This window comes from Equus asinus, chromosome 1 (assembly GCF_041296235.1).
Source record: "Equus asinus isolate D_3611 breed Donkey chromosome 1, EquAss-T2T_v2, whole genome shotgun sequence".
In the NCBI taxonomy this organism is placed as follows: domain Eukaryota; kingdom Metazoa; phylum Chordata; class Mammalia; order Perissodactyla; family Equidae; genus Equus; species Equus asinus.
Genome location: NC_091790.1, coordinates 208,989,114 through 209,016,425, shown reverse-complemented (window position 1 = coordinate 209,016,425; position 27,312 = coordinate 208,989,114). Strand labels below are relative to the sequence as shown.

General features: G+C 54.0%; 1 protein-coding gene across 1 annotated transcript in view; it reads left to right on the top strand.

The window, feature by feature from the left end:
• Positions 1-15,333, top strand: part of VIPR2 (vasoactive intestinal peptide receptor 2) — a 71,459-nt gene extending 56,126 nt beyond the window's left edge. The window contains exons 7-13 of the mRNA XM_044765648.2: positions 6,196-6,346; positions 7,073-7,133; positions 8,321-8,390; positions 8,830-8,921; positions 12,131-12,260; positions 12,328-12,369; positions 14,267-15,333. Of these exons, the coding sequence (XP_044621583.2) occupies positions 6,196-6,346; positions 7,073-7,133; positions 8,321-8,390; positions 8,830-8,921; positions 12,131-12,260; positions 12,328-12,369; positions 14,267-14,440 (720 nt within the window). The 3' untranslated portion in view covers positions 14,441-15,333. The remainder of the gene's footprint in view (positions 1-6,195; positions 6,347-7,072; positions 7,134-8,320; positions 8,391-8,829; positions 8,922-12,130; positions 12,261-12,327; positions 12,370-14,266) is intronic.
• The last annotated feature ends 11,979 nt before the right edge of the window (positions 15,334-27,312 follow it).

The window sequence follows — 27,312 nt, the reverse complement described above, 5'->3', positions numbered from 1 at the left end:
CTTCCGATATGCAAGTCATCCTACGAAGGTTTTCTCTGCCACCATACAATGCCACGGTGTCCTCAGAATCTTTGGCAGGCGTTTGGTTTCTGGTTGATGGCCCTTAATTTGATGGTAGCTTCTGAGGTTGGCTCCTCTCATCCGTAAGGAGCCAGGATGCTGGCTCTCGTCTCACATTCTGAATGGATGGAATCATCTGCTGGCACTGTGCTCTGGACTCAATGGATTTGAATTAATTTAGTTTTAAGATGATAAAGCCCTTTGTAACGCCACAGAACATCAACTGTGTCGTAGGCCTGCAGGTCGATATATTCCTGGGGACAGTCGGCTCTTGATGCACGTGGATTGAATTAATAAAAGGAGCCTGTTGTGATTACAAAATTAATAACAAGATCCTTCACTTGGCAAGTCTCCACCCACAAGTGGACATTTGGGCCCCTGGCACAGGAGTCTCCAGTGTGCACGACGAGGGTGAGACCCCAGCTCACGAGCAGGGAGCACGTGAGTCTCCAAGCTCTGCTCGGAGAAGCCCTCCTTTCTTAGCCCTTTGCTAAAGGACCTGGTGACCCTGGTGGCCCACAGACACCATGCATTTGACGGGAGCAGCGCTCTCGACTCTCCTGGCTCGTAGACAAGGACCTGACAGGCTCCTCATGAAGGGTCAGGGAGTGGCAGGAACCCGGGGCAGCAAGAGGTGACCCTGCCGTGCGGCCCCCCATGCTAGGAGCACTGCACTCCCTGCTGTGTGTGGGTCTCCTCCCAGAGCCACGCTGTTTGTGGGACGCTGTTGCTGAGCGCCCAGGAACTGAGAGCGCGATTCACCCGTTCTGCAAGAGGACTCTGGGCTGCAGGACCCCAGCCACCCGCCCAGCCTCACAGCACCATGCCCTTGATGGGCTGCCGTCGGGACTCAAACCCGGGACACCGGCAGAACAGGCCTGGCACTGCGTTTCCAGCAAGTTCTCAGGACTGAAGTCTGGGATGGGGGAGCAGGTGCAGGAGTCCTTTGTCCCAGAGCTGTGAGAGCGGAGTGGAGGGTCCCAGCTGCACCCCTGGCACCAGAAATCACCCAGACTCCCGTGCCAGCAGAAGAAAGAAGGGAGGGGGGCAGGAAACAGGAGGGAGGAAAGGACGCGCGAGGCAGGAGAGTGTGGGGACAGGAGAGGAGAACTGGGTCTTCCCTGTACTGTCCCCTGGAGAAGGCTGAGGTTTCCTGTAAATTAGCCAGAAACAGCCAGACCTCAGCAAGAGGGACAGGAGTGAACGTCCTTCCCCTCAGCTGTGTTTCTTGGACGTTTTTGTTCCCAGTGGGTTTAGCCAAACCCACATTATTCTCCCAAGCAGAACACCTGGGGCAGCTCCCCAGGGAGGTGCAGGGGTCTTTTCCTCAAGACTGCAGTCGAGCCAAGAATGAGAGGAAGTCTGTCCGCCTTCAAGACAAGGCTCCCCCCTGCCACGCCCCTTCCCACGTGGCCTGGACAGTGGCTGCCCCTGGGCTGGCCAGGCTGCCCGAGGGCAGAGAGGGGCACACAGGCAGTTTCTTCTCATGGAGACCAGAGCAGATGGCATGTAGGATCTACGGGGATTCTCAAAACCCCAGCCTCAGGCTTTCCAAGACGCTCCCTGAGAGCTCGAGTCCCCCTGCCTGGGGGGTCAGGGGTGTACACTGCAGCCATGAGGCCGAAACATCTAAACAAGGACACCCCAGCCCAAAGCTGACCTCTGACCTGGCCACTGCCTGCGGCCTCAGGGGGCTGGGGAGAGCATGGGAGCCAGAGACGTGGGCTGGAGGTCCAGCTGAGGGTGCCACATCCCAGAGGGTCCTGGGCCCACCGAGCTGCCGTGTTAGCCCACAGCCTAGGTCAAAACGGCAGAGGGATCAGGAGGAAGGGAAGCGAGCAGCACAAAGTGAGTGAGAGTCCGTCAAGACGCACATGTGCACATGCACGCACACACATGTGAAACACATGCACACGTGCACAGAGAGGTTCACATGTGCAAACACAGGCATATGTGTGCAGACACAGAGGCACCTGTGTACACGCAGAGACATACAAGCACACACATGTGCACACACCCCTTCAGACTCTGTTCTGTCCCGTGTTTGGATCTGTCCCTGGAAGGACTGCTGGTTTGGGGGTTTGCGAGGTGCTGTGGGAGCCCCATGTCCTCAAGTGCACTGCAGCTGTGGACACAGGACACACATGAGGCCGCACAAGTGGGCATTGCCATGGGCGTACAACGCTGCCCTTCACTGTATGCAGGCCCACACGTGTCCCCAGCCCTGTAGCTGTCTGCTTCATGGCATTTTCACACATTCAAATAAATTTTTTTGCCTGTTTTTCTTGCTCTTAACCAGCAAGTGCAGATGCCGTGAGTGCCCCAGGGACCAGGGAAACACCTTGCACCCCTGCAGGGCTGGGGTGGACGAGCGTTTCCAGGGTGTTCCTGATTGTGCCTCTGACAGCCCTGGGGTGGGTGTGGCTTCTCCTGAGGAGTTGGGCCTCGAAGAAGCCAGGTGCCTTGTGTGAGGTCATAAAGCTAAACAGGAGACAGAGCCTCCGCCCCCCGTGCCACCATTGCCTGGCTCCTGTGCACACTTGGGCTCCCTCCTTCTCTGTGCTGGTTTGTTTGGTTTTCATCTAACTTCCATGGAAAACCATACTCTAGTGTAGAGAAAATTAACAACGGGATGAGCACCTGGGACTCGACCTCCTGCAGGAGCCCAGGTGAAGACGAGGCTCATTCCCCTCGGTGCCCAGCAGCGTGCGGTGGTAGGAGGCTTCTAGCCCAGAGGACGTGTCGGGGTGGAACCTGCTGCTAATGGCCAACTGGCCTTGGCCAGTCTCCTGCCCTGGTGTCCGTGGGGCATGCCGTCTGGTCAGCAGCCGGCCCTGGAGCACCCACGTGGCCCACCCAGCCCGTCCAACCTGACGGAGGAGGATTGAAACCATCGCTGAAAATAAAAGGTCAGCACAGGCTTGTCACTCCCCAAGCCCCGTCCTCAGGGAGCGTGTCGATGGTGAATGAGCAACAGAAAGAAGTACAGGGATGGCGTTTCACAATTTTACCAAGAAAAAGGAATCATCTTCAACACACTCTTTCTGCGTTTTTTCCTTCATTCAACAGGACATCATGGCAATCCTCCAAGTCGACGAGTGTGTCAGGTAGCACAGGAGTGTGTGGCTGTGACGTGATTTATTCAACCGTTCCACCAGTAACGCACACCTTGGTTTTCTGGGATTTACCACCACAGACACACTGCACGTGTCTTCACATTCTGTGTTGTTTCTGTCAGGTGGAACTCAGGAGTGAAACGCATCAAAGGGCTCGTGTGTTTTAAATTGTAATAAATGTCGCTGGATTGCTTTCAAAAGCCAGAGACAACTGACACCTGAACCAGCAACGTGCAGACTCTCCCTCCTGCACCTATGGAGGACGTGGATTGTCACGCTTTGCCCGCTGGTGGGCACAGAGTGCGCCGTCCTGGACGCCTGACACGATTTCTGTGGCTGTTCAAACGAGTGGTGCTAAGTCACGAGTTTCCCAAGTTGGTTCTTCTGGTTCCCAGTTGTGTTGTTATGTGTGTCTTTCCACTGATGGTGGCCCAGGTCACAACATTCACTGGGTGGCTTCCACCAGCCGGATCCCGCTCCTGGCACTGGAGATCCGCGCTCACGTCAATAAACAGAACCAGTATGTGTGAGCACCTCAGGAAGGCAAACTGAACCTCGCACCTCTTAGGAGAGAGAATGGGGGAGCGGGGCCGGAGGTGGGGGTGTGGCGAGGCGGAGGGACGGGATCCAGGGTGAGGGGCCTCACGCTGAAGCTCCTCTCAGCCCGGGGCCGGCCTGGAGGGCTGCTGCGAGTTTGCCATGAGCACATCCACCCCAAAAATATGTGCGAGTATATCCATCCCATATTCACAAGTATATCTACATATGTATGTCTGTATGCCCACCCCAAAGATAGATTTAAGTATATCTACAGACATATATATATAAAAATATTCCATATCCCACATATAAGTCTATCCACACACATATATGTAAAAGTATGTCCACATGTGTATGTCCACCCCCGTACAGAAGTATATCTACCCATATATATAAATATGCCCACATCCATATGTCTGCCTGTATATAAATATGTATGTCCACCTATATATATAAATATACCCACATCCGTATGTCTGTCTGTATATAAATATGTATGTCCACCTATATATATAAATATACCCACATCCATATGTCTGCCTGTATATAAATATGTATGTCCACCTATATATATAAATATACCCACATCCATATGTCTGTATATAAATATGTATGTCCACCTATATATATAAATATACCCACATCCATATGTCTGTCTGTATATAAATATGTATGTCCACCTATATATATAAATATACCCACATCCATATGTCTGCCTGTATATAAATATGTATGTCCACCTATATATATAAATATACCCACATCCATATGTCTGTCTGTATATAAATATGTATGTCCACCTATATATATAAATATACCCACATCCATATGTCTGTCTGTATATAAATATGTATGTCCACCTATATATATAAATATACCCACATCCATATGTCTGTCTGTATATAAATATGTATGTCCACCTATATATATAAATATACCCACATCCATATGTCTGTCTGTATATAAATATGTATGTCCACCTATATATATAAATATACCCACATCCATATGTCTGTATATAAATATGTATGTCCACCTATATATATAAATATGCCCACATCCATATGTCTGTCTGTATATAAATATGTATGTCCACCTATATATATAAATATACCCACATCCATATGTCTGTCTGTATATAAATATGTATGTCCACCTATATATATAAATATACCCACATCCATATGTCTGTCTGTATATAAATATGTATGTCCACCTATATATATAAATATACCCACATCCATATGTCTGTATATAAATATGTATGTCCACCTATATATATAAATATACCCACATCCATATGTCTGTCTGTATATAAATATGTATGTCCACCTATATATATAAATATACCCACATCCATATGTCTGTCTGTATATAAATATGTATGTCCACCTATATATATAAATATACCCACATCCATATGTCTGTATATAAATATGTATGTCCACCTATATATATAAATATACCCACATCCATATGTCTGTATATAAATATGTATGTCCACCTATATATATAAATATACCCACATCCATATGTCTGTCTGTATATAAATATGTATGTCCACCTATATATATAAATATACCCACATCCGTATGTCTGTATATAAATATGTATGTCCACCTATATATATAAATATACCCACATCCATATGTCTGTATATAAATATGTATATCCACCTATATATATAAATATACCCACATCCATATGTCTGTCTGTATATAAATATGTATATCCACCTATATATATAAATATACCCACATCCATATGTCTGTCTGTATATAAATATGTATGTCCACCTATATATATTTTGAGAAGAGCCTGCAAAGACACAGAAAGAATAGAAATGAAGTGCATTCTTTTTCAGTACACTGTGTAAACTGAGTGATTAAAAGCAATTTCACGCGGCTCATGAAGTTGAAATACCTGGTACGTTTAGTTATATGAAGGTCTGAGAGATTAAAATACTATTATTTGTTTTGTATAACATGTGATTCTTTTCCCTGTGAAAACCCTTTCAAAACTTCAGGGGAAATCATTGATTTGCTAGGTTTCTCTTGTTTTCCCCTTTATTTTTTCACCTCTTGTTAAGAGAAGACGGCAAGGAGGAGCAGCGAGAAGGACAAGTGGGACTGAGAGAGTGGGGCTGAGAACGCAAGACGGTGGTGAGGACGGGAGGAGAGGTCAGGCGAGCCGGCTGAAAACCACACGTTCCAGCGGCTCGCTCTCAAAGTCACGAGTCCCTCACACTCAGGGATGGCTGGGTACTTCTGCCTCATCCCCCATTACCTTCCAGCGAGTTCAGAGTCCAGGGTGTCACGGGTGACAGGGCCTCGCTCTAACGTAGCGCACACGTCCAGCCAGCGCCTCGGCACTGGGGTGTCCTTGGTTCCTTACACCCGTGCCCTGGGGCAGCTCCGCCCGCCATGAGCCGTTTCTGCTCCAGTGGGGCCACGCTCTCGCTCTGTCTGTGACGTTCCAGGTCGGCTGCAAGCTCAGCCTGGTGCTGTTCCAGTACTGCATCATGGCCAACTTCTACTGGCTGCTGGTGGAGGGGCTGTACCTCCACACCCTGCTGGTGGCCATATTCTCCCCCAGCCGCCGCTTCGTGGCCTATCTCCTCATTGGATGGGGTAAGGACTCCCCTCCCTGGCTCCCCGCGTGTGTGCCCGATGCCCCATCTGCCACCCCAGTGCCTCCAGTTCCTGATCCTCGTCCCCTCTGACCTAAATGCACTTTTTCAGCTCAGAAGAACATTTTGCCGCTCCTGTAGGAGGCGCTTCAGGTCAAATTAGGAAAGGATTTTCCAGGATGACTGGAGGTTCCCACAGGCAACACTTTAATATTTCTGGGAACCAGGAAGCGAGTGTAAAACTACTCTAGACTCCCATTCGTGGAGCATTCCCTGGTGGGGGGAGTCAGAAAGAAAGGAGCAGCAGGAAGTTCTTCCATCACGAGGGCCTGACAACACACCAGTTAGCAGGGGCCTCGCAGGAGCCAGAACTGGAAAGGGGTGTAAAGCTGGGGGACACCCACCTTCACAGCAGGGGCACCTTTCCGGTTGTCGCCACGTCAGTGCACACACCCTCTCCTGTGCTTCAGTGACAACGCTCGCCACGCACAAGGATTCGTTCCAGGCCCGTGGAGGTTCAGCTTTCAAACGTGTATTTACTTATCTCCATGCTTAGTAAGCCTGAGCATAACCTTGTATACATTTATGAAGAGTTTCCACTTAATCTTCTCATCAGAAAGCCCTCATCCATAACGACCCTGGCTAATGGAGGCGCCCACCATGTCCCTGCAGGGCTGTTCCAGGGTAACTAGCGCAGGGCTGTGGGTAACCAGGTGTCTCTCTGCAGGCATCCCCACTGTGTGCATCGGGGCGTGGACTGCAGCCCGGCTCTCCCTAGAAGACACGGGGTGAGTGCTCTGCCCACACTTCTGCCTCCAGACAAGAGGGAGTGGTACCCACTGCCTCTAGATGAAAGAGAGCAGTACTCTCTGCCTCCAGACAAGAGGGAGCAGTAGCCATTGCCTATAGATGAGAGGGAGATGTGCTCACTGCCCCCAGATGACAGGGGGCAGCACACAGTGTTTCTAGATGAAAGGGAGCATTACCCACTGCCTCCAGATGGGAGGAGCAGTACCCTCTGCCTCCAGATGGGAGGAGCAGTATTCTCTGCCTCCAGATGACAGGGAGCAGTACCCTCTGCCTCTAAATGGGAGGGAGCAGTACCCTGTGCCTCCAGATGACAGGGAGCAGTACCCTCTGCCTCCAGATGGGAGGGAGCAGTACCCTCTGCCTCCAGGTGACAGGGAGCAGTACCCTCTGCCTCCAGATGGGAGGGAGCAGTACCCTCTGCCTCCAGATGACAGGGAGCAGTACCCTCTGCCTCCAGATGGGAGGGAGCAGTACCCTCAGCCTCCAGATGGGAGGGAGCAGTACCCTCTGCCTCCAGATGGGAGGGAGCAGTGCCTCTGCCTCCAGATGACAGGGAGCAGTACCCTCTGCCTCCAGATGACAGGGAGCAGTACCCTCTGCCTCCAGATGACAGGGAGCAGTGCCTCTGCCTCCAGATGGGAGGGAGCAGTGCCCTCTGCCTCCAGATGGGAAGGAGCAGTGCCCTCTGCCTCCAGATGACAGGGAGCAGTACCCTCTGCCTCCAGATGGGAGGGAGCAGTACCCTCTGCCTCCAGATGACAGGGAGCAGTACCCTCTGCCTCCAGATGGGAGGGAGCAGTACCCTCTGCCTCTAGATGGGAGGGAGCAGTACTCTCTGCCTCTAGATGACAGGGAGCAGTACCCTCTGCCTCCAGATGGGAGGGAGCAGTGCCCTCTGCCTCCAGATGAGAGGGAGCAGTGCCCTCTGCCTCTAGATGACAGGGAGCAGTGCCCTCTGCCTCTAGATGACAGGGAGCAGTGCCCTCTGCCTCCAGATGGGAGGGAGCAGTACCCTCTGCCTCCAGATGGGAGGGAGCAGTACCCTCTGCCTCTAGATGAGAGGGAGCAGTGCCCTCTGCCTCTAGATAAGAGGGAGCACTCATCCTCGCGCACCTGGTTTGTAGGGGGATCAGGGGTGACGTGATCTTCCTTCTCTCTTCCACAGTTGCTGGGACACCAATGACCACAGTGTTCCCTGGTGGGTCATACGAACACCAATTCTAATTTCTATCATAGTAAGTAATCTCTGTGCCGAAACGAGTTCCCCATGGGCTGCACACTTTGGTGGAGAGCGAGCCCCTTGTCCTCTATTAAAGATAAACAGCCGTGTCCTGCTCAGCCTTCCTGCATGCTCCCCTCCAGGGGAATCACCATCAGGCTGATGAGCGATGTCTGGGCTGAACTGCATTTCCATTGGTCCATTTCACATCTAACAATTAATTTACTCATGCTGCACAGCCTGGGGTGATAAGATCGGGTACACAGCCGCCTGGGCTGCCCTGCTCCGACATGGAGGCAGACCCGGCTGGGCAGGGCTCCGTGCTTCTGTAACCACAGCCCCACCTCCCCCCAGCCCTATTCTGGTGAGGAGCCCACCCAGGCTGCAGACCCCCCCATACACCACCTCCTTTGCAGGGGAAGACACACACAAATGTGTTGTCTCTTTCTGTGCAGGTCAATTTTGTCCTTTTCATTAGTATTATACGAATTTTACTGCAGAAGTTGACATCCCCAGATGTCGGCGGCAATGACCAGTCACAATATAAGTGAGTATGAGTTTAGATCCAGTGCTGAGCAGCCCTCAGACCTCACACGGCCTGGGACGGAGGGCAAAGGGGACGAAGGCATGGGCGGAGAGCAGAGACTGGATCTGGTCTGGGCACCCAGCACATGGCCCGAGTGTGCCTCTTGGAGTCGCTGGAGTGTGCTCCTGGCTGGTGTGCAGGGACCTCGTGTGTCGGGTGAGAGCTCGAGTCTTGTCTGAGGCAGGGCGATGCACGGGGACGGTCTCGTGAGCCCTGCTTCCTTGTCGCGTGGACTTCCTGCAGTGAGCTTGTCGCCAGAGGGTTTTGCCCACTTTCCCGTCTTGTGATCGACTTTTTCTCCTTGGCCACACATTATTTGTATTTTATGTTTGATTCTTTCTCCCCATCAGACCACATGGTCCATGCCGGCACCTAATGCTGAGCCTCGTGCTTAATAATGTTTCATGTTTATTGACCAAATGATTACATGACGATGGTTGTCGTCCTCCCCATTCAGTGGGAAAGAGAACGGTGTTTCAGTAAGTCACCCACAGTCATCCAGCTAGTTAGTGAGGACCTGAGGACTCTGTAAAGGAATTTAAAGTCTATAAATTTCTATTAAGAATTTATAAAGAAAAATAAAGTCCGCAACTTGAGTATAAAATAAACGCTAGTTTAGTGTGGAGTGGTTGTTCCAGCTGGTGGGCGCCTCGGGCTCAGACAGACCAGGGTTGGAATCGCAGCCGCTGAGAGCTGTGTGGCCCTGGGCAGGTCACCCTACTGCCCACTGGGGGGGCCCACTCAGGGTCTCCTTCCCTCCTTGGACAACCGGGGGACCTGGGGAGATGGAAGGGCAGCGTCCCTCGTGGTCAGGAGCCCGATGCTGGGTGTATACACCAGCCGGAGGCCTGGGGGAAGTGACCGCACGCTCTGTGCCCCAGTGTCCTCACCTGTAAAGTGCAAATAATACTACTTTTCACGGAGGTTATGAGGATTCCTTGAGTTAACATTTGAAAGACATTCGGTGCCTGGCACCAGTGAGCACTGTGAGAGTTTGGTGAGCAGGGTGCCTCTAACTGAGCCTGGGATGTAGAAAGTCCAGGGAATTGGTTTCTCTGCCCAGCGCACGTCAGAGGAGGCTGCACGGACCTACAGGTGGGATTCCACTCAGACCACAAAGGACAGAGCGGTTTTGGCCATGCCATCTGAGCAGCGTTTAGGGCTCATGTGGGGAGGGGGCCGATTCCCGGGACCCACACGCCCCTGCGGCTCGGGGACCAGACCGTTCTCAGTCGCCCGTCACATCGAACTGCCTATTTTCTGCAGGCCTGTTTAGCTTCCATGCTGGCCTTTTCCCCGGGTCCTTTGGAGTGTTCGCTAGGCAGATCTTAGAGACAGACACTTTTATTTTGGAAACAAAATCATCTGGGGATAATAGATTCTGCCCTTTTTCCAGGACAAGAAAGGCAGAGTGTCTGTGACACTCCCTCTGCTTATATCTTGACATCTCTTCTGTGAACTGTCTCATGACAGTGGCAGCAAATCTCCCTGGACAGGGTCCCAGGGTTCCAGCCTCACGGAAACCCTTCTCTAGAGATGCGCCCATAGCAGACTCTGGACATCTGAATGGTGGGGGCCTGGCAGGCTCCCGCTCCAGCATCTCATTAAAGGGCACAGCCCGCTACAGGACCCCAGCTTTCACTCACCAGCCGACTCGGAACCAAGATGTTAAATGCAGCGGGTGCACCAGGAGCTTATAAAGGTCAATGTGCGCGCCTGCAAGCGGGCAACGCGCAGTGGTCAGTGATGGCCTTCCTCACTGACTGGGCTCGGGCCGTGCTCACTCCTGCTGCAGAATCATTGGGGCTTCTGGGGTTTGTGCAGATCCCCTGAAACAGGGGAAACCCTGCTTGCTGTAAACTCCACAGGATGTGGTGTTCTGTTGTGAGGAAAATTTGGAGAAATGAACACATTTATCGAACTTCTGCATTTCTGCATTCGAGGCCCTGACTGCTAGGTTTGAGGCAAGTGCTTCAAAAATACGTAAAGAAATTTGAGACTTCTTTCTAAGTGTTGGGCAGGGCCAGCTGACAGAAGCTGGGAGAGGAGCAAAGCGGAGCCTCCTCCCTCAGTTCCCCCCACGCAGTTTCCAGGATAAGACTGGTGGTTGGAGAGACCCCTGGATGTTTGTTTAGGGGACCTTGTGCACACACATCACCTGGGGCCTGACTGTGCCTGGGGACTGAGGTCTTGCACCCCAACGAGCCGCAGTGATCCAGTACTCCTGATCCACAGACCTTGTTGGAGAGCAGGGGTCAAGTTTGGCCACACGCTGGAATCACCTGGAGGATGTTACAACTCCTGATGCTGGGTCCCACCTGCAGAGACCTGATTTAATTGGAATGAGGAGAAAGTCTGCACTTGAGCAGTTTAAAAACCTCCCCAGGTGATCCTGACATGCAGCATTGAGAGTCGCTGGCTTAGAGCAGCAGTTCTCGAAGTGGGGTTCCCAGGCAGCAGCCTGGGACCCAGATGGAAATGCTGACTCAGCTCACAGAGCCAGGAATGAGGGTGGGGCTGGCAGTCTGCATTTTAACGTGACCTCTAGATAATTCTGGTGCAGATGAGCTGGAGAAGTGCTGACTTAGAGAACCACGCCTGCGTTTGCTGAGGCGGGAGGGGGCAGAGGATAACACTGCAGCCTTGGGGAGGGAGGAAGTGAGTTCAGCTCTTTGTTTCCCATACACAATGCAACATTGCAGCAGAAGGCCTGCTTTTTAGTGATGGAGGGTGATAACTCTTTGATGGACAGAGAAAGTACATCATTTCCCTGATTCCACAGAATCTGTAGGATCTAGCACATGGGTACCCGCCGGGAGGGTAACACCAGCTGCAGGGACTCTGTCCGGCTCCTGTCAGAGCCTCACCCCTGCTGAGTCGCTCGTTTGATCTCAGAGTGAGGCCTGCCTCTGTCCTTCCACTACTGGTAAGGGTCCCAGCTGTCAGCCAGGGACACGGGGCAGTAGGACCCACAGACCAGCGCTGTCGCTGGCCGGCTCCTCGAGGTTCCTCCTCAGAGCTCTGCTGCCTTCTGAGGATAGTGGCTTCATCCCGCATTTGCACATTCTGCCATAAAGTGGGGGGCGTTACTTAGGAGAAAAGGCGCGTCCTGGTGAGGCCCCGGCCCCCCCAGGCCCCGGCGCAGCGCTTAGGCCCTCTCTCCGGCGCAGGAGGCTCGCCAAGTCCACGCTGCTGCTCATCCCGCTGTTCGGAGTCCACTACATGGTGTTCGCCGTCTTTCCCATGGGCATCTCCTCCAAGTACCAGATACTGTTTGAGCTGTGCCTCGGATCCTTCCAGGTGCGTGCGGGGGCCTGGGCCCGCCTCCCGGGCACGGGCGGCCGCTGACGACCCTTTCCTCCCGCAGGGCCTGGTGGTGGCGGTTCTCTACTGTTTTCTGAACAGCGAAGTAAGTCCTGCGTCCCGCCTCAGGACAGCAGCAGACGTTCCATCCGCGAGGGGTTTCCTAAAATGCGCCGCCCCGCCCCTGCCCCAGAAGGAGGCCTGTCTCCGTGGGGTCAGCCCTGCCCGGCTCTGCAGCTCTCTCGGCCTAGTAGCTGCGGCAGCGCCTTCTCCAGCCTCCCGCCCGCCCTTCCAGCACGTTCCCAAGCCGCCTCCTCTCCGCACCCCGGACATGATCGCAGTCCTGTGCAGTCCCACTTAGAGAGCTCCCGAGCGGGCAGTGAGGGACCCCGGCGGGGTCTGCATGGTCCCAGTCTTGCTTCTTGACCCAGGACCTGTGGGGCCCAGACATGAGGGCCCTGCAGACCCAGGGCGGGGGTGGGGAGACGCGCCTGCTCCTGCAGCTGCCGCCAGGGGCTCCTGAGGAAGCACGGGAGCCCCTCGTCCGCCCCACCACCGTGGGCTCTGCTCTCTGTTGTGCCCCCTGACTGCCCTCTGCCTGCCCTCCTACTGCCCTTGGTAGCCCTCTGCTCTACCCTCTGACTGCCCCTGGTTGCCGTCTGACTTCCCTCTGCTCTGCCCTCTGACTGCCCTCTGCTCTGCCCCGACTGCCCTCTGCTCTGCCCTCTTACTGCCCCTGGTTGCCCTCTGCTCTGCCCTCTGGCTGCCCTTTGACTACCCTCTGACTGCCCTCTGACTGCCCTCTGCTCTGCCCTCTGGCTACCCTCTGTCCCTGACTGCCCTCTTACTGTCCCCTGCTATGCCCCCTGACCACGATCTGCTCTGCCCTCTGGCTGCCCTCTGCTCTGCCCTCTTACTGCCCCTGGTTGCCCTCTGCTCTGCCCCTCGCTCTCCCCTCTGACTGCCCTCTGCTCTGCCCCCTGACTGCCCTCCGCTCTACCCTCTGACTTCTGGTTGCCCTCTGACTTCCCTCTGCTCTGCCCCCTGACTGCCCTCTTACTGCCCCTGGTTGCCCTCTGCTCTTAGTTCTGACCGCCCTCTGCGTTGCCCCCTGCCCTCCCCTCTGACTGCGCTCTGCTCTGCTCCCTGACTGGGTGCCATCCCTTCTTCTCACGTGCCCACGCCCCGCTGTTCCTCAGGCCCTCTACATGCTCATGGGGTCCCCGCCCCCCGCCGTCAGCGCCGTACTTCCACAGGCCGGCTTCCCTCCCCATCTTCCAGCGGAGCCCCCAGCAGGAGGAGCAGGACAACCCCCTGCTCCGCTAGTTAATCCTCTTCCCCCTGAGCTTGCTGCTGCCCCGGCGGCACCTCCTGCCGTCCGGGTTCCCCAGACAGGAGACCCCTCAGAGCCTGACCGGGAGGCCGGGACCCTTCTGGGCACCGGGTGGTGGTTGTGCCTGGCGGGGTGCACGCCCGGCACCCTCCCACCCGCCCCCGATGCCCAAATGCAGGCGCTGCAGTGCACGCCGTGGCCGCTCTTCCCTCTGCCGCAGTCGTCCTTTCCACTACTCCCCCCACCCCCACCCCCGTTCTTGGCTTCCTCCCTGCTCGGTGGGGACACCCCCCACGTCTACCATAGTCGAGCATTTCTTACCTGCTCTGTTCTCTGCCTTCACACTGGTCCAAGCGACCCCCCACCTGCCTCTCCCCACTCTTTCCAGCCTCCCCCCAACACCCTCACGGGGGCCAGAGCGGCACCAGGACCCCACGAGACGCCCTGCCGCACCCCTGGCTCCTCGGAAGCTCCTCCCCGAAAGTACCAGTAACCGTCCGGGGTCGGCGTGTCGCCGTCTCACGCACATCTCTCTCACCTGCGCTCAGGGCTTCAGGCTCCGGGCTGAGCGCCTTCCCCTCGGCCTGCCGGCCGTTTTCCCGGGGGGACACCTGAGCGCCCGCCTGGGCTGGACGCTGGCTGAGCGCACCCCCGGCCTTGCCCCCACCAGGTGCAGAGCGAGCTGAGAAGGAAATGGAGGAGCCTGGGCCGGAGCCAGCCCTCCGGCCGCGACTACCGGCTCCACAGCTCGTCCATCTCGAGGACCGGCTCGGAGGGCGCCCTGCAGGGCCCCCGGGGCTCGCGCGCCGCGTCCCTGCTGCAGACGGAGACCTCGGTCCTCTAGGGCCCGCGGGGCCGGGGCGGGGCGGACCCCCGGCTCGTCCGCCCCCCCGTGCTTGTCCGTCTGCGGAGCAGGGTCAGGCCGTGACCGACGGGGACTTAATCCAGTTGTTCAACTCCGTCATTTAGGTAATTTTGTTCATAATGCTGTTTGGCCTTGTAGACAGACCCATTTTCAAAGAGAATAGGGGAGACCGAGGTGGCCCCCGAAACGAGGCCGACGCCCCAGAACGTGAGTCCAGCCGCCGCGGAAGGAGAACAGGGGTCCCAGCCTCGTGCGTTCTCGGCGGGGAGCGGGCCCTCCCCGCGTGCCGCCAGCGCTGGCCCCCGCCCGGCCCTCGGCAGCCCCCCGCCTGCAGCACGTGCAGAAGCCGGGGCACGACCTCCTGGCGCCGCTCCCCAGGCGAGTCCTCCCGGCCCTCCCTCCGGCGCCCGCTCGCCCCACTGTCCAGGGCTCTCCTCTCCCGGCTTCACCAACGCCGTGGCCGCCCGGCCCGAGGAAAGTGCGGAGAAGAGCTCAGGGTGTGACAGCAGGTCGTAGCGGTCACCCCGGGGCATCGGCGCTGCATGAGGGTCCCTCGACCCTGGACAGACGCCTCCCGGGTGACTTCAGTCCCCTTCGCCCAGCGGGGCGACCTGCGGCCACGGGGTGACCTGCAGCCAGGCTTCCGTTCAGGCTCCGGGTCATCAGGGCAATACCAGGCGTTTTATCTGGTGGGCGTGGAGACCTATTCTCTTTTTCATGAAAATAATCTTGAAGTCATTTCTATTTAAATAGAGAGTTATTTTAACAAAGTGTAAAAATGAGTCAAGTGCTCCTGTGTTGCTTTAACTTGTAAATGTGGACGGAGTATCCACACGTGTAAACACTCAATAAAACCTGATTTCATGTCTGTCCACTGAGTAAGAAGCCGCTCTGACCAGCGAATCCGGAGGCCCTAGGCTCTCAAACTGAGGATGGACTCACATTTTCAGCTGAGCGCTGTCACCCCAGGAGGACGTCTCCTCATCTAACCTGGAGCTTGGATGGAGGAGGGAGAGGAGGGCAGGGCCAGTGTCCCCAAGGCACGATGCCGCCTGTCAGGGCTTCCTCCACAGAGCAGCTGGGTAGGGGTGGCAGTGACTGCCCAGGGGTCCCAGCAGCCCTGGGGGTGGGGGCCTGTGTCTCTCAGCACCCCCTCCAGCTCCTCAGAACCTGAGACCGGGCTGAGTGTGTGTGCACGCATGTGTGTGCATGTGTGTGTTTGCGTGTGTGCCTGTGAGTGCACGTCTGTGTGCATGTCTATGAGCTGACCATTAACCTCGTTTATGTCACAGGCAGATAAAATCTGTTTCTAACGAACTCCGTGCCCAACCAAACTGCTTCCTTTCAAATGGAATATAGCACACCACCAAAACCAAATCCTTGAGGATTTTCCACCAAATCCACCAAAAGCAAAGCCTCCAGGCCAAACTTGGAAATGAGCCAGACAACCAGCCTCTGGTGAATTTCCCCAGCACAAAGCAGGGGAAGGATGGGGAGGAGGGTGGGCACGAAGCCTGGTCCAGGCCTCCGTCACCAGCATGCTCTTAGCCGTCTGCTGGTGGAGGGGCTCAGTGAGGACTCGCTCACGCAGGAGCTGCTCCAGATGAGCTGAAGGGGGTGAAGACTTGATGGAGACCGAGACACGAGCGCTCAGGAGCCGCCCTGAGGAAGGCGCCTCCTCTTGTGATGGAAAGAGCCTGTCTTCCTTCTCAAGAATGGCAGTTTTTTTAATGGCTTTTTTTTTTTTTTTTTTTTTGCTGAGGAAGACTGGCCCTGAGCTAACATCTGTGCCCATCTTCCTCTACTTTTTTAATATGTGGGACTCCTACCACAGCATGGCTTGCCACGCAGTGCTGTGTCCACACCTGGAATCTGAACCGGTGAACCCTGGGCTACCAAAGCGGAACATGCACACTTAACCGCTGAGCCACCGGGCTGGCCCCAAAATGGCTTTTTTCCAGGTTTTCAAGTTGCAGAAATTATACAGAAGATTTATAAAACCTCAAATATTATAGATAAGTGTTACCTAGAAAGTGAAAAAGCTCTGAATTGCATCCTTCTTCTGCCCCCTCCCCTCCAGACGTAAATCTTATGGGTGACTGATCCTGTTCCCAACATTTTCCTCTATGTCTAAGTGACCCTCTCACCCCTCCCCACCCCCACCACCCCGTCTCTCTTTCTTCTTTTTCTCCATGGAAATTAGGGCATTTTGTATAGAAGTTTCTGCCACTTGCTTTGCTGGTTAAGGCAGATTGGGGGGATCTTGGCTGTCCACATACAACCTGCTTCATTTTTAACAGCTGCATAATATTCCATGGCACGGACATACTTGGTTCCTTCCATCTGTCCCCTGCTGATGAATGTTTGAGTTGTTCCTATGCATGGTCATGTGTCTGCCGGGTTCCCACAGAATGAACTCCCAGAAGTGGAGACGCTGGGTCCTGGGTGTGCAGGTTTAACTGCAGAGGGTGTGGCAGCTTCTCCCCCACAAACACCAGCACCTTGAGCTCTCCTCTCTTCCTCCCCCAGTCGCCTGTCTTTAGCCATGAGGGACGGGAACATCTCTTTACAGAAAGTTTTTTCTTCGGTTCTGACTTAAAGCTGAGCCTCAGCCTGACCCACTGACATCGCAGTGGAGAGCCAGCCCCGGCTCCTCCCGGAGGCCGCTCCGCCTGAGCGCAGGCCTGCTGCAAGTTTACAAACTGACCTCTTTATCCTGGGAAACGAGGACGCTCGCAGCAGAGGCTGCCGGTGATCTGCGTTGTCGTCCACCGGCACTTTCAGAGGCACCGCTTCTCGTGTGGCCGTGACAAAGGATTCAGGGCATCTTTTATACAGAAAGTGTTGTTTGGAAGATGGGAAGAAAGGGGACTCGCTTTATCTTCTCTAAAGGTTTAACAAGGAGAGTGGGGGATGTAGAGGCAGCCGTGGCTCATGAAAACAGTCCCACTGCACCCGCCCAGGGGCGCCCCAACGGAGCCCTGACCAGCAGGCCTCAGCACGCACACTGCCCCCAGAGCCGTCACAGGATCCTTGTTAAAGCTACTTCTGTCCAACACTGGGAACTGAAGAAACAACAGAAAGAATAAACTATTAGAATTTAATCACAAAATAATGAGACCAAGCAGGACCAGTCTATCTTTGAGATTTAGAATTTTACTCGTCCTCGTGTGCTGAAGTTTTTAAGTGATAAAGTCTAGGAGAGCAGTACGTAAACTCGACACCTTAAAAACACAGGCTTTCATGTTTGAATAATTACAGTTATGAATCTAGAAGATGCAAAACTTGTGATTTTCAAATCTTAACATGAATGCTTAAAATCCTTTGAGATTTGAAAACACACAATACACTAAACCCCGGTATACAGTGACTCATAGTTCTGCAGATTTTGAAACAGTAAATTATGCCCTCCCGACTCGCCTGCGATGGAAACCCGAGTATTTGTCTGTCCTTAGCTCCATAGGAGCTGGAGACGTGTGAGGCGCCATCTCTGTGAGTTTCATTCCAGTTCCTGCAGACGCACATACAACACACATGAATGCTTGGACAGGAGCATTTGCTGGAAGCACCCGGCTGCCTCCCCATCGCCCTCCGAAGAGGATGTGGGTTGGCCTCCCCAAGCCTCTCTCCTCTCTCCCTCCTTTCAGACACCTGGGGCTCTGTGAGGAGAACCTCCAGGAAGAGAGAAGGGCTGGAGAGGGTTTCCTCATGGGGGGTGGAGAGGCAGGGGGGTGTGATGGACCATTTTAATAGAACAGCACAGGAGGCAGCAGAGGAGCAGCCATGCCAGACAGTGGGGACCAACGGCACCACGAGTTTCCAAACCCAGAGCTTCCTCTGTGATCTACAGAAAAGGCAAGTGCAGGACTTGGCTTATTTATAGTCACTGCCCATGCACAGCTTTGCTCTTTGGATCTCACCACCTGGAGAGGAAACCATGGACCGTGGATTGATAAGCACATACTGTTGTCAACCACATCTGGTTCACATCATGTCTCCCTATCCACCCATCCATCTGTCCGTCTGTCCAACTGTCTAATCACGTGGCTGCACATGGCTTTGCAGAGAACACCAAGGGTTCTGCAAGAAAAAGAAGGGCTTTGAGGAAAAGACAGGCCTTGACTTAGATTTGAGGGGATGAGTGGAATTCATAAAAGAGTATGAATTAAAAGTGAGTTTAAATGTAGGACAGATGTGGTTGGTGCACACAGCCCTGCAGAGAAATAGCAGAGGTGAGGTCAGACAGGCAGACGCCAATGCTGCATAGCAGGTGGAAAACTGGGTATTTTTCAAGGCATTTGAGCTGGGACATGGCACGTGGAGGCAGTGTCTCAGGAGGGGAATCGAGGCTGGTGGAAAGAGAAGGAGATGCCAGCAGCAGCGTGAGCCGTGGTCTGTGCAGGACGGAGAGGAGGGAAACCGCAGGCTTGGTGAGAAGTTTCTCAAAGAGGTGATGTCAGAATAACAGTCCCTGAGACGCCCGTGAGACACTGATGCGCACAGTGGACACGACGGCTGCATCCACGTCCGTGGTCTAAATGCCCGAGCAACAACATGTGAGCTTCCAAGTGCCATTTGCTCTGACGCTTTTAGGGTAAAATGAATACATCACTTTGTAAAATGTCTGTTAGTCCAGCTCAGGGGATTTTCTCAAGAGCCAATAGCCTTTGGTTTTTCCTGTCCTGTGAAGTTCTCTCAAGTGAAGGGGGTGTCCAAGGGCCCCTCTGGACCTCTGTTCTGCCATCTTGATGTAATTGCATCTCAGCCTGCACTGATCACATAAGAGACAGGTTGGAACCGACACCGTAGCAGAGCAGGTGAATCTGCGGAACCCCAACCAAACTGATTCCAGAAGCTCTTTTCACTGACCTTAAACCAAAAGAGAAAGGAATCTACGCATGAAATCTGCTCGAGCGGATCCAGGCCAGGGCAAGGAAAGAGCATCTGAATGAAACCACCACACAGTCTGGTCCCTGCTATAATGAAGCCGTCACTGCGGGCCCCACACCACGACAGACCATCCTCAGAGCTGGGACCACCAGGACTGCCTGCCCCACCCCACACTCTGGGTTAAACCTGGACAAACAACAGGTCCCGTGAGCCAGGTCAAGGTGTGTTTTTACAGAACCTTATTTGGGGCATTACAGGGATGTGCAGGCTGTGGGGGGAGGGGTCTGTCAGTGAAAATTACCTCCCAGGGTAGGTAACTAAGGTTAAGGTCAGGCTTCCAGGCCAAGGTCAGCATCCCAAACCGAGGCAGTAAGGGGGGCTCGAGGCTCAAAGGAAGGAGAGCAGGGGGTGGGGACAGTCAGGCCCCAAACCCAAGTCCAGCCAGGCCCAGGGCCGTCACAGAGCAGCGCTGGGAGGACGGGGTGGGGGTCCAGCCGTTTGATCCCCTACACGGAACCAGCTGCTGTCAAGAAAAACCACCAGGCGGGTCCAGGCCCGGCGCTCGAGGACCCTGTGCTTGAGGACCCCGCTGTAGTGCACAGGGGTGATGCAGGAGCAAGGACGTGGAGTGTGTCCAGCTGCATCTGCTCAGCACCTTTGCCCAGCCGCCCACGTATCTGCAGCGGGTAGTCCAGGGGCCAAAGCGGAGAACCCAAGGCCCCTGGACTTGGCTCACCAGGCTCGTCGGTTGGATCTCCCTCTGAAGACGGCCTTACAGCAGAGGGATGGCCTCTGCCCTCAGTTGGCATGGCCCAAGGAGTGCCTTCCACTCAGGCCACCAGGTGAACATGCCTGGGAGTGGGCCCTGCTCTCAGCGTCCCACAGAACCCTGCGTGCTTGTTCCTGCAAGCCGTCTTGAATTGGGTTTTTGTGGATTACCAATAAAGTAATAAATAAAAACGCAGCCCTCCTGTGGCCACCCCACCAGTCTCGGCCTGGCCAGTCACCAGGAGGTCTCCTGGTCTCCACACTGTTCCCTCCTGTTTCCAGGCCCCAGCTGGGATGGTTTCTGGGCGTGAGCACTGAGCAGGGGAATCAGGAAGACGACGGGGCACTGTGTGCTCGGGGCCTCTGAGCGGAGCTGACATCCAGACGGTGCACTTGGCCTCCGCCCTCCTGCTGCTCTGGAAAAACACCAGCGACAGGAGCAGGATGGCATCCTCCTCTGTGTGGTTTCGGGCTGATTTCTCAGATAACCCAGGCCTCCACCAACTTCCTTACAAAACGTTGGGGGGGTGGGGGTGCTGGAGCAAGCCCTGAATCCTGGCTTATGCCCTACCCTCAGTCGTGGAGAGCCAGCCCCTCACGGCCCTCTCCCCGCTTCAAGGACCCTTGCATCCCACTGAGGTGGCCCACCACCCCTCCGCCATCCCCTTGTCCCCCATCGATGAGCCTCCCTGTGAAGAAAGCGAGTGGCTGCCAGAGAAATGTTGAGAAACTACTGTGGCACATTGTTCCTGAGCTCTTGGCCAGTCCTGCAGGCAGCCCAGGCAAGGCCACCAGCTAATCTGCGGCTGGGGCAAACAAGTGAGAGGACCCGCTGGAGGTGCCCGGGAGATGGGAGCAAGGCGGCCCCTCAGCACACTCAGCTCAAGGGTCGGGAGACACATGTACCCCGTGGAAAGTCCGGGAGAAAAGATGCCCTGGCCTGCTGCATGGCGCAGAGGTGACCCTGAGCAGGACACCCCACGGCCGAGGCTTCAGGCAGTGAGAGGAGCTGAGAGGACATCACCTCCAGATGCCTCGGTCTGCCCCCTGGGCCCCGGGACACAGGGAAGCTTCTCTGAGAAATTCTTTAAATAATATCCAAGAGCAAGTGGAAAGAATGCTTGTTTGCAAAATAAACGGGACAAGTAAATGGTGCCCGGTGGCATTTGACCATCAGTTCATCTGGTCCCAGTTCCTGACAGGCCGAGATTTCACCCAGGCCTCACCCCTCTTACTTCCCCCTTGGATGGGACAAGGGTCCAGGCCGTGATGGGGTCTGGTCGGCATTTGCCCCATGCCCATTCTGGCGTGTAGCCCCTGCTAGGCTGGCTGGAGGAGGCCTCCTTCATGGAGCTGGCCAAACCCGCCCTGCAGCTCCCTCTATCCTCCACGTCCTTCCAGAAAGCCCTCCGGCTGGTGTTGGCCGAGGCTGTTTCAAGGCATGGACCCTGGGATGCAGGCTCCAGAGAATGAGAGTCATCCAGAGGCCAAAAGGAGACAGTTGACCACGGGTTCTGAAATTGTGTCACATGAGCTCCTGGCATTACTTGGCCCTCAAGTGAGCTGGGATCCAAGGGGTGCCCAGAGCTGACCACTGTGAGGTTTAGGAACACTCATTCATTTAAGGAGCACTTTCCGGCAGACATGACATGCTAGGTGTGTCCTAGCAGTTTCCATGACTGACAGGGTGGTGTGCACTGCACGCAGTAGGCCCTGTGAGTGCACTGACGAGGGGCACCTGTGAGCAGCGTAGCCCAGGTATTAACAAGCAGACTCTGGGTCTGGAGCGTCCAGGTGTGAACCCTGAACCCAGTTCCAACTGCGGGACCTGTGACGGGCCCCTGACTTTTGTGAGGGTGGAATGTGCCCACTGGAAAGCTCTAGAAGCAGCCCGAGACCCAGTAACAGCACAAGGTGTTAGCTATTGCTTCTCTCTTCTGGACAGAAGATGTGGTAATCTCCCCAGAGGGAGCTCGCAGGTGAGTAAGAAAATAACACTCAGAAAATTGACGAGCAGAAAAAAGCGGATAATCATGAGCCAAAAACTATAAAAGACGAAAGGAATAAGGAAAAAGTTACACCCCCCCAAAAGTAAACTGGACACCGGTCTCGCCTGCAAAATGGCGCTGTTGGGTGAGAGTGAGGTGGGGTTACCTGATGCTATGACATTGTAAACTTTATATCTGGTGGGCTCAGTACATCATACTGTTATCATAATCAATGTAACTATTGCATCACACAGCATGTTATTATCCCGTATTTATTTACTCTATTAACTTTAAACATGTTATAATTTTACAATGTTCATTCCATTTAGCCCCGTAATTTCATTTCTAGGAATTTTCCGTAATTAAATATTCAGAGTTGTGTACAATGATTAATGTGCAGAAGTGGTCATCATGATGTTATTTATAATATCAAGGTCAAAGAACTGGAAACAATAAAAATGTTTACTCCTTAAAGAATGATTCTATAACTCTCCACTCAGACTGTAGGATGGAGACCCCGACACAGAGGGCCCACTCGGGGAGAGGTTACACAGAGCGTATGCCACACACCAATCCATCTTCCACAAAGCACACTAGGTTGTCCAGATACAGCATTCTTGAATGAGGTCGAAATTATGGAAGAGAGATACCAGTAGCAGGGAAACAATTAACCGCCCTGTATAAGCTGCGACATTCACTGCCTTGAGCTAGTTCTCTTGGATAGTGCAGCCTGAAATTCCCACCATTATGCATCCCTGTAGTGATTAACTCTGCCAGGCAAACCATTCGTAATGCAGCACAAATTACAGTCATGCGCCACATAACAACGTTTCAGTCACTGTGGTCCTGCATGATTAGTACCCTATAGCCCAGGCGTGTAGGAGGCTGTACCAGCCAGGTTTGTGTGAGCACACTCTCATGTTCGCACAACGATGAAATCACCTGAAGACACGTTTCTCAGAACATATCCCCATCATAAAGTGACTGGTGTCTGTGTGTGATCCAGTTACTCACCCAGCAAGGATATTAAGTAATGAAATTTAGGATAGCCACTTTTTGACCAAATGACCTGGGAAAAGGAAAAGGCCAGGCCATCTGACACAGGTGGTCTCAAGTACAATGCAGACAACGTGCGCATCTTCACTTACAGCTCACTGTCTCTTCCTGAGGCCTAAACTCAAATTTCCTCTTGTATATCAGACATCTTTCCCTGATATCCCATCCCATATTCAGCATCTTCTTCCCCTTTCATAATGATAAATGGTCGATTCATCAGGAAGACAAAATGATCCTAAACGTGCAGACACCTAATGACAGAGCTTCGAGATGCATGGAGCAAAATGGACAGAATTAAAAGAAGAAATAGGCAAATCCATAGTCATGGTTGGAGATTTTAGCACATTTCGCTCTGTATAATTGATAGAACGAGCTACAAAAAATCAATACGGATATAGATTGCCGAGCAGCTGGACTGAGGAGAATCCAGTGTAATAGGATCACTGACACAGGAGCATGTTGGTGCTCCTGCCACCAACCCCAGCCCAACCCTGGGGAATCCTGTCCCCATCCCGGGCAGGTCCAGCCTTCAGTGAGCAGAAGGGAGGAAGTCAGAGGATAGAGTAAGAGATGAAGCGGATCCACACAGCAGGAATCAGAGACGGGAGGAGGCTGGGAGAGGGGTTACACGCGGGTGGAGAGGCTCCAGGAGTGCAGGACGTGAGAATTTGGGGGTGCAGACAGCACAAGGATTGTTGCTAGGGGCCTTATGACTTGCAAGGAACTACTCTTTGAGAAACAAGAGTTTTACCACTGTTTCTGTTTGCCCGCCTTGATGACGCTTCTCAGAGGTGGACCCATCCAGCTCTGGATGCCAGGGCTTCTCCCAGGCGTCCTGACCCACACTGAAATCCATCAGCGGCATTCAGGCCCATACAGGGCTGGTTTCTCCCTAAAGGCCAGTGAGTAACAGCTTCAGCCCTGGAAGCACCAGACAGAGCGTGGACGAGCGTCCAGGCGTATTGACAGGAATGGGCAGCACAGGTTCACCTCCAGCCGTGGGCTTGGGACCGTGCGGTAGACAACTCCATTTCTCATCCAAAGGCATGGACAGCATTCACCCCCGGGAGTCTGCTAGACTGAATCTCTCTCTGGGGCGTAGATGGACACTTCACATGCGCAAGCCGTGGGGAAGAGGGCTCAGGTGTGCGGCCCTTCCTGGTGACCCACCACCACCCCACCCACCCCCAGTATCATCCTTGTCATGCACACAAATACTCAAGCTGCACCACAGGGCCCGTGGTCTGAGCTGAGGCCCACCAGAGGCACAGGGCCCTGGAGACGGGCTGTCTTGGGCGCCAGGGAGAGGTGAACAACACACACTGGCCAGAGGAGTGCTGGGCCCTGAGCCCCTGAGAGATTTTTCCCACGGTGGGCGACCTCAGGTCTCGTTTCCTGCAGGTGTAAACAGGGTTTTGGACAGACTGTCGCCTGCATCCTCCTCAAGTCCAGCAGCCGAGAGGCTTCACAGAAGCGCGTCTGAGCGTGGGCCCCTCCTGTCCGGCGGGCACACAGGCCTCGTCAACTTTCCCTGTGCGGCCCCCTCCCATCTCCGTCTAAGGCTCACCCCAGCCTGGAACACTAATGACAGCCATATCGTCAGACCCCAGGGCCTCACCCAGCGACAGGGGAACAGACACCAGCAGAACCAGAGCTCGGGGGGGTTTCTACAGGCCCTGACCTACTTACTCCTCTGACAGGATGAGAGTCAGCCAGCTTCTCGCTGATGGGAAATTCTGGGGAAACATTTCTGAGTGGAGACTTAGTTAATTGGGGCTTTATTTCTCCATTTAAGCACCTAATAATTATTCATCTTTATTGAAAATATAAACCCCAGCTTCTCAGACATCTGCTCTGGGAGCAGGAGGAGGGACGATGTCGGTTCTGTGGCCTCGTCACCAGGAGCAGAGAATAGAATCAGAGGAGAGTGAGCCTGAAGGCGCGGCGGCTGTGGGCGAGAGTTTCCGAGGTGGTACCAAGGAAAGCGGCAATGCTTCTCTTCCACGTCTGAAGACAGTGAGGGACGGAGAGGAAAGTTCAGTCCCGATTCGGGAACTGGGGCGGAATCACGGTGAACAGCCTCGCGAGGTGGGAAAGCTGCCACGGAGAGAAGGAGTCCGGGGTAGGGGTCAACTCTGCCTCTGAGAAAAGGCAAGGAGGCCTCCACGGGTCTGTAAATTGAAAAGTAAGCTGCTCCTGGGAGGCACAGCTACACTGCGGCGTCTCTACCGCAGGGCTGGTCTTCCTTGGCTTGTGTTTCCCTCAAAGACCCTCACAACCAAACACGGAGCAGACCTTTAGGATGTGGTTCCCTCTGGATCATTCCGGAAGGGAGTGTCACCCTCGAGTGGCTGGGTGAGCCACGCGTGTGGCTCTGGAAGACGTTTCGAGGATTCACAAATCCCGCCGATTTGGTGGAAAAATAGAGCTAGGCAATGCTGTTTCAGGCTCCTTTATAGACTTAAAGGAAGATTCTCTCCCAGAGTTCAGTTTATAAGTTTAAAGCCAATTTATCGGAAAAGAAAAGAGAAAAGAGGGAATGAAGAAAGAAAGAAAAGAAAGAAGGAAGGAAGAGAGGGAGGAGAGTGAAGGAACAGTCTGTCGCCTTCGTTAAGAAAACCTCTCATTCCTTACTGGGTTCACGCACAAAATGACTGCTTTGTCGTGAACCCACCAAAACGTCAGTCCCGTGAGAGCTGGGACTTTGCTCTTTGCCGGAATTCATGAGAGTGCCTGACACGCCATGGAGGCTCCATCAATGTTTGTTGAATTAATTGTACATTTAAAGATTTGAAGCACAGAAGAAAAAAGAAGCATTTGAAGATTCAAGTGGAAAAAAAATTTTCCCTGAGTTTGGAGAAAAAAGAGAATGTCTAAGTCCCGAGGAGAAGTGAGAGAATTCTTCTGCAGTTTCTTGTGTTTGACTAACACGTCTGTGCCTCCAGTTCTCCGTCTGCCCACTCACCTTCGCCCCGACCCGGAAAGGACCAGCGTCAGCCGTCGGGACTCTGTGCAGAGTTTCCTCCACCTGCCCTTTCTGGGGTCAAGGGCAAGGGCATTTCCAACAGGATCTGACGTTGTCAGAACCCATAACCCTGACAAAAGCAAGCTAGCCCTACCCACGTACGGCACCCCAGGAAAACGTGCGTGTGGGGGTTTGAGGGCACAGCTCAAGAGACCCTGGGTTCCCTGAAGCCCGTCTGTGGAACTAGAGCAGGAACCCATGCTCCCCATGGACTCTGAAGACGAGCGGTTACTGCCGGGCTGGCCTTTGGGCCCTCAGACCCCGGAGGCGGGTGACGCCCTGACAAGGCCGCGTGCCCCACGCTCCCAGGCTCCCTCCTCACGAGGCCCACAGAGCTATCAGAATGGGACAGGCCGGCAGAGGGACAGCCTCAGCATCAGAGTGGGAAGGATTTCTGTGGCAGACAAGGGAGAAGGCACCAAACGGTCGTCAGAGCCAGAGACCCGGACGGCCCACCTGGGAGAGAGGGTACTGCCGAGACCCCAGGCTGGTCAGGCCCACCGGCTGTGCTGAGCTCACCCGCTACAAACGTGGCTTTCTACACAGAACTTTGATGACGTGTTTCAGAGGATAAGTTAAGGAATACACTTCAGATTTTATCACCTGTAAGCAAGTGTCTTTCTCTAATTCAGTTTCTCATTTTTAATTATTATGTTCACAGTCCAAGAACAACTTGTCGACTTATCACTCGGGCTTTGGCACATCCACACGACATCATCAGGGGTGTAATAGCAAAAACCCATCTCCCAGGAGTAGAAAGGAGTTTGTGTTGATTCTACGATAGAGGGTCCTGAGGGAGCGTGGAACTCAACCCCTCACTCACCACAGAGGAAATCTAGACCAGAGAGGCTTGTCCACCAGCCTGAGGACTCACAACAGAGCACAGCTCCCCTCTCATGCCCTTAATCATGTTACTATTCCACTGACACAGGGGAGCCCCTGAATCAGAGGTAACCCACAGAGCAGGTACATTTTCAGGGATGTCTGTGTCCTCACTACAATAAGAAGAAGGCGCTCCCTCCTTTCCACCAGAGAAGACCGCTCAGACCTAACCCTCACCAAACGCTCCTCCCAGGCAGAAGCATGTGTCCCCTCAGTCACGTCTAAGTGTGACACCAGGCAGA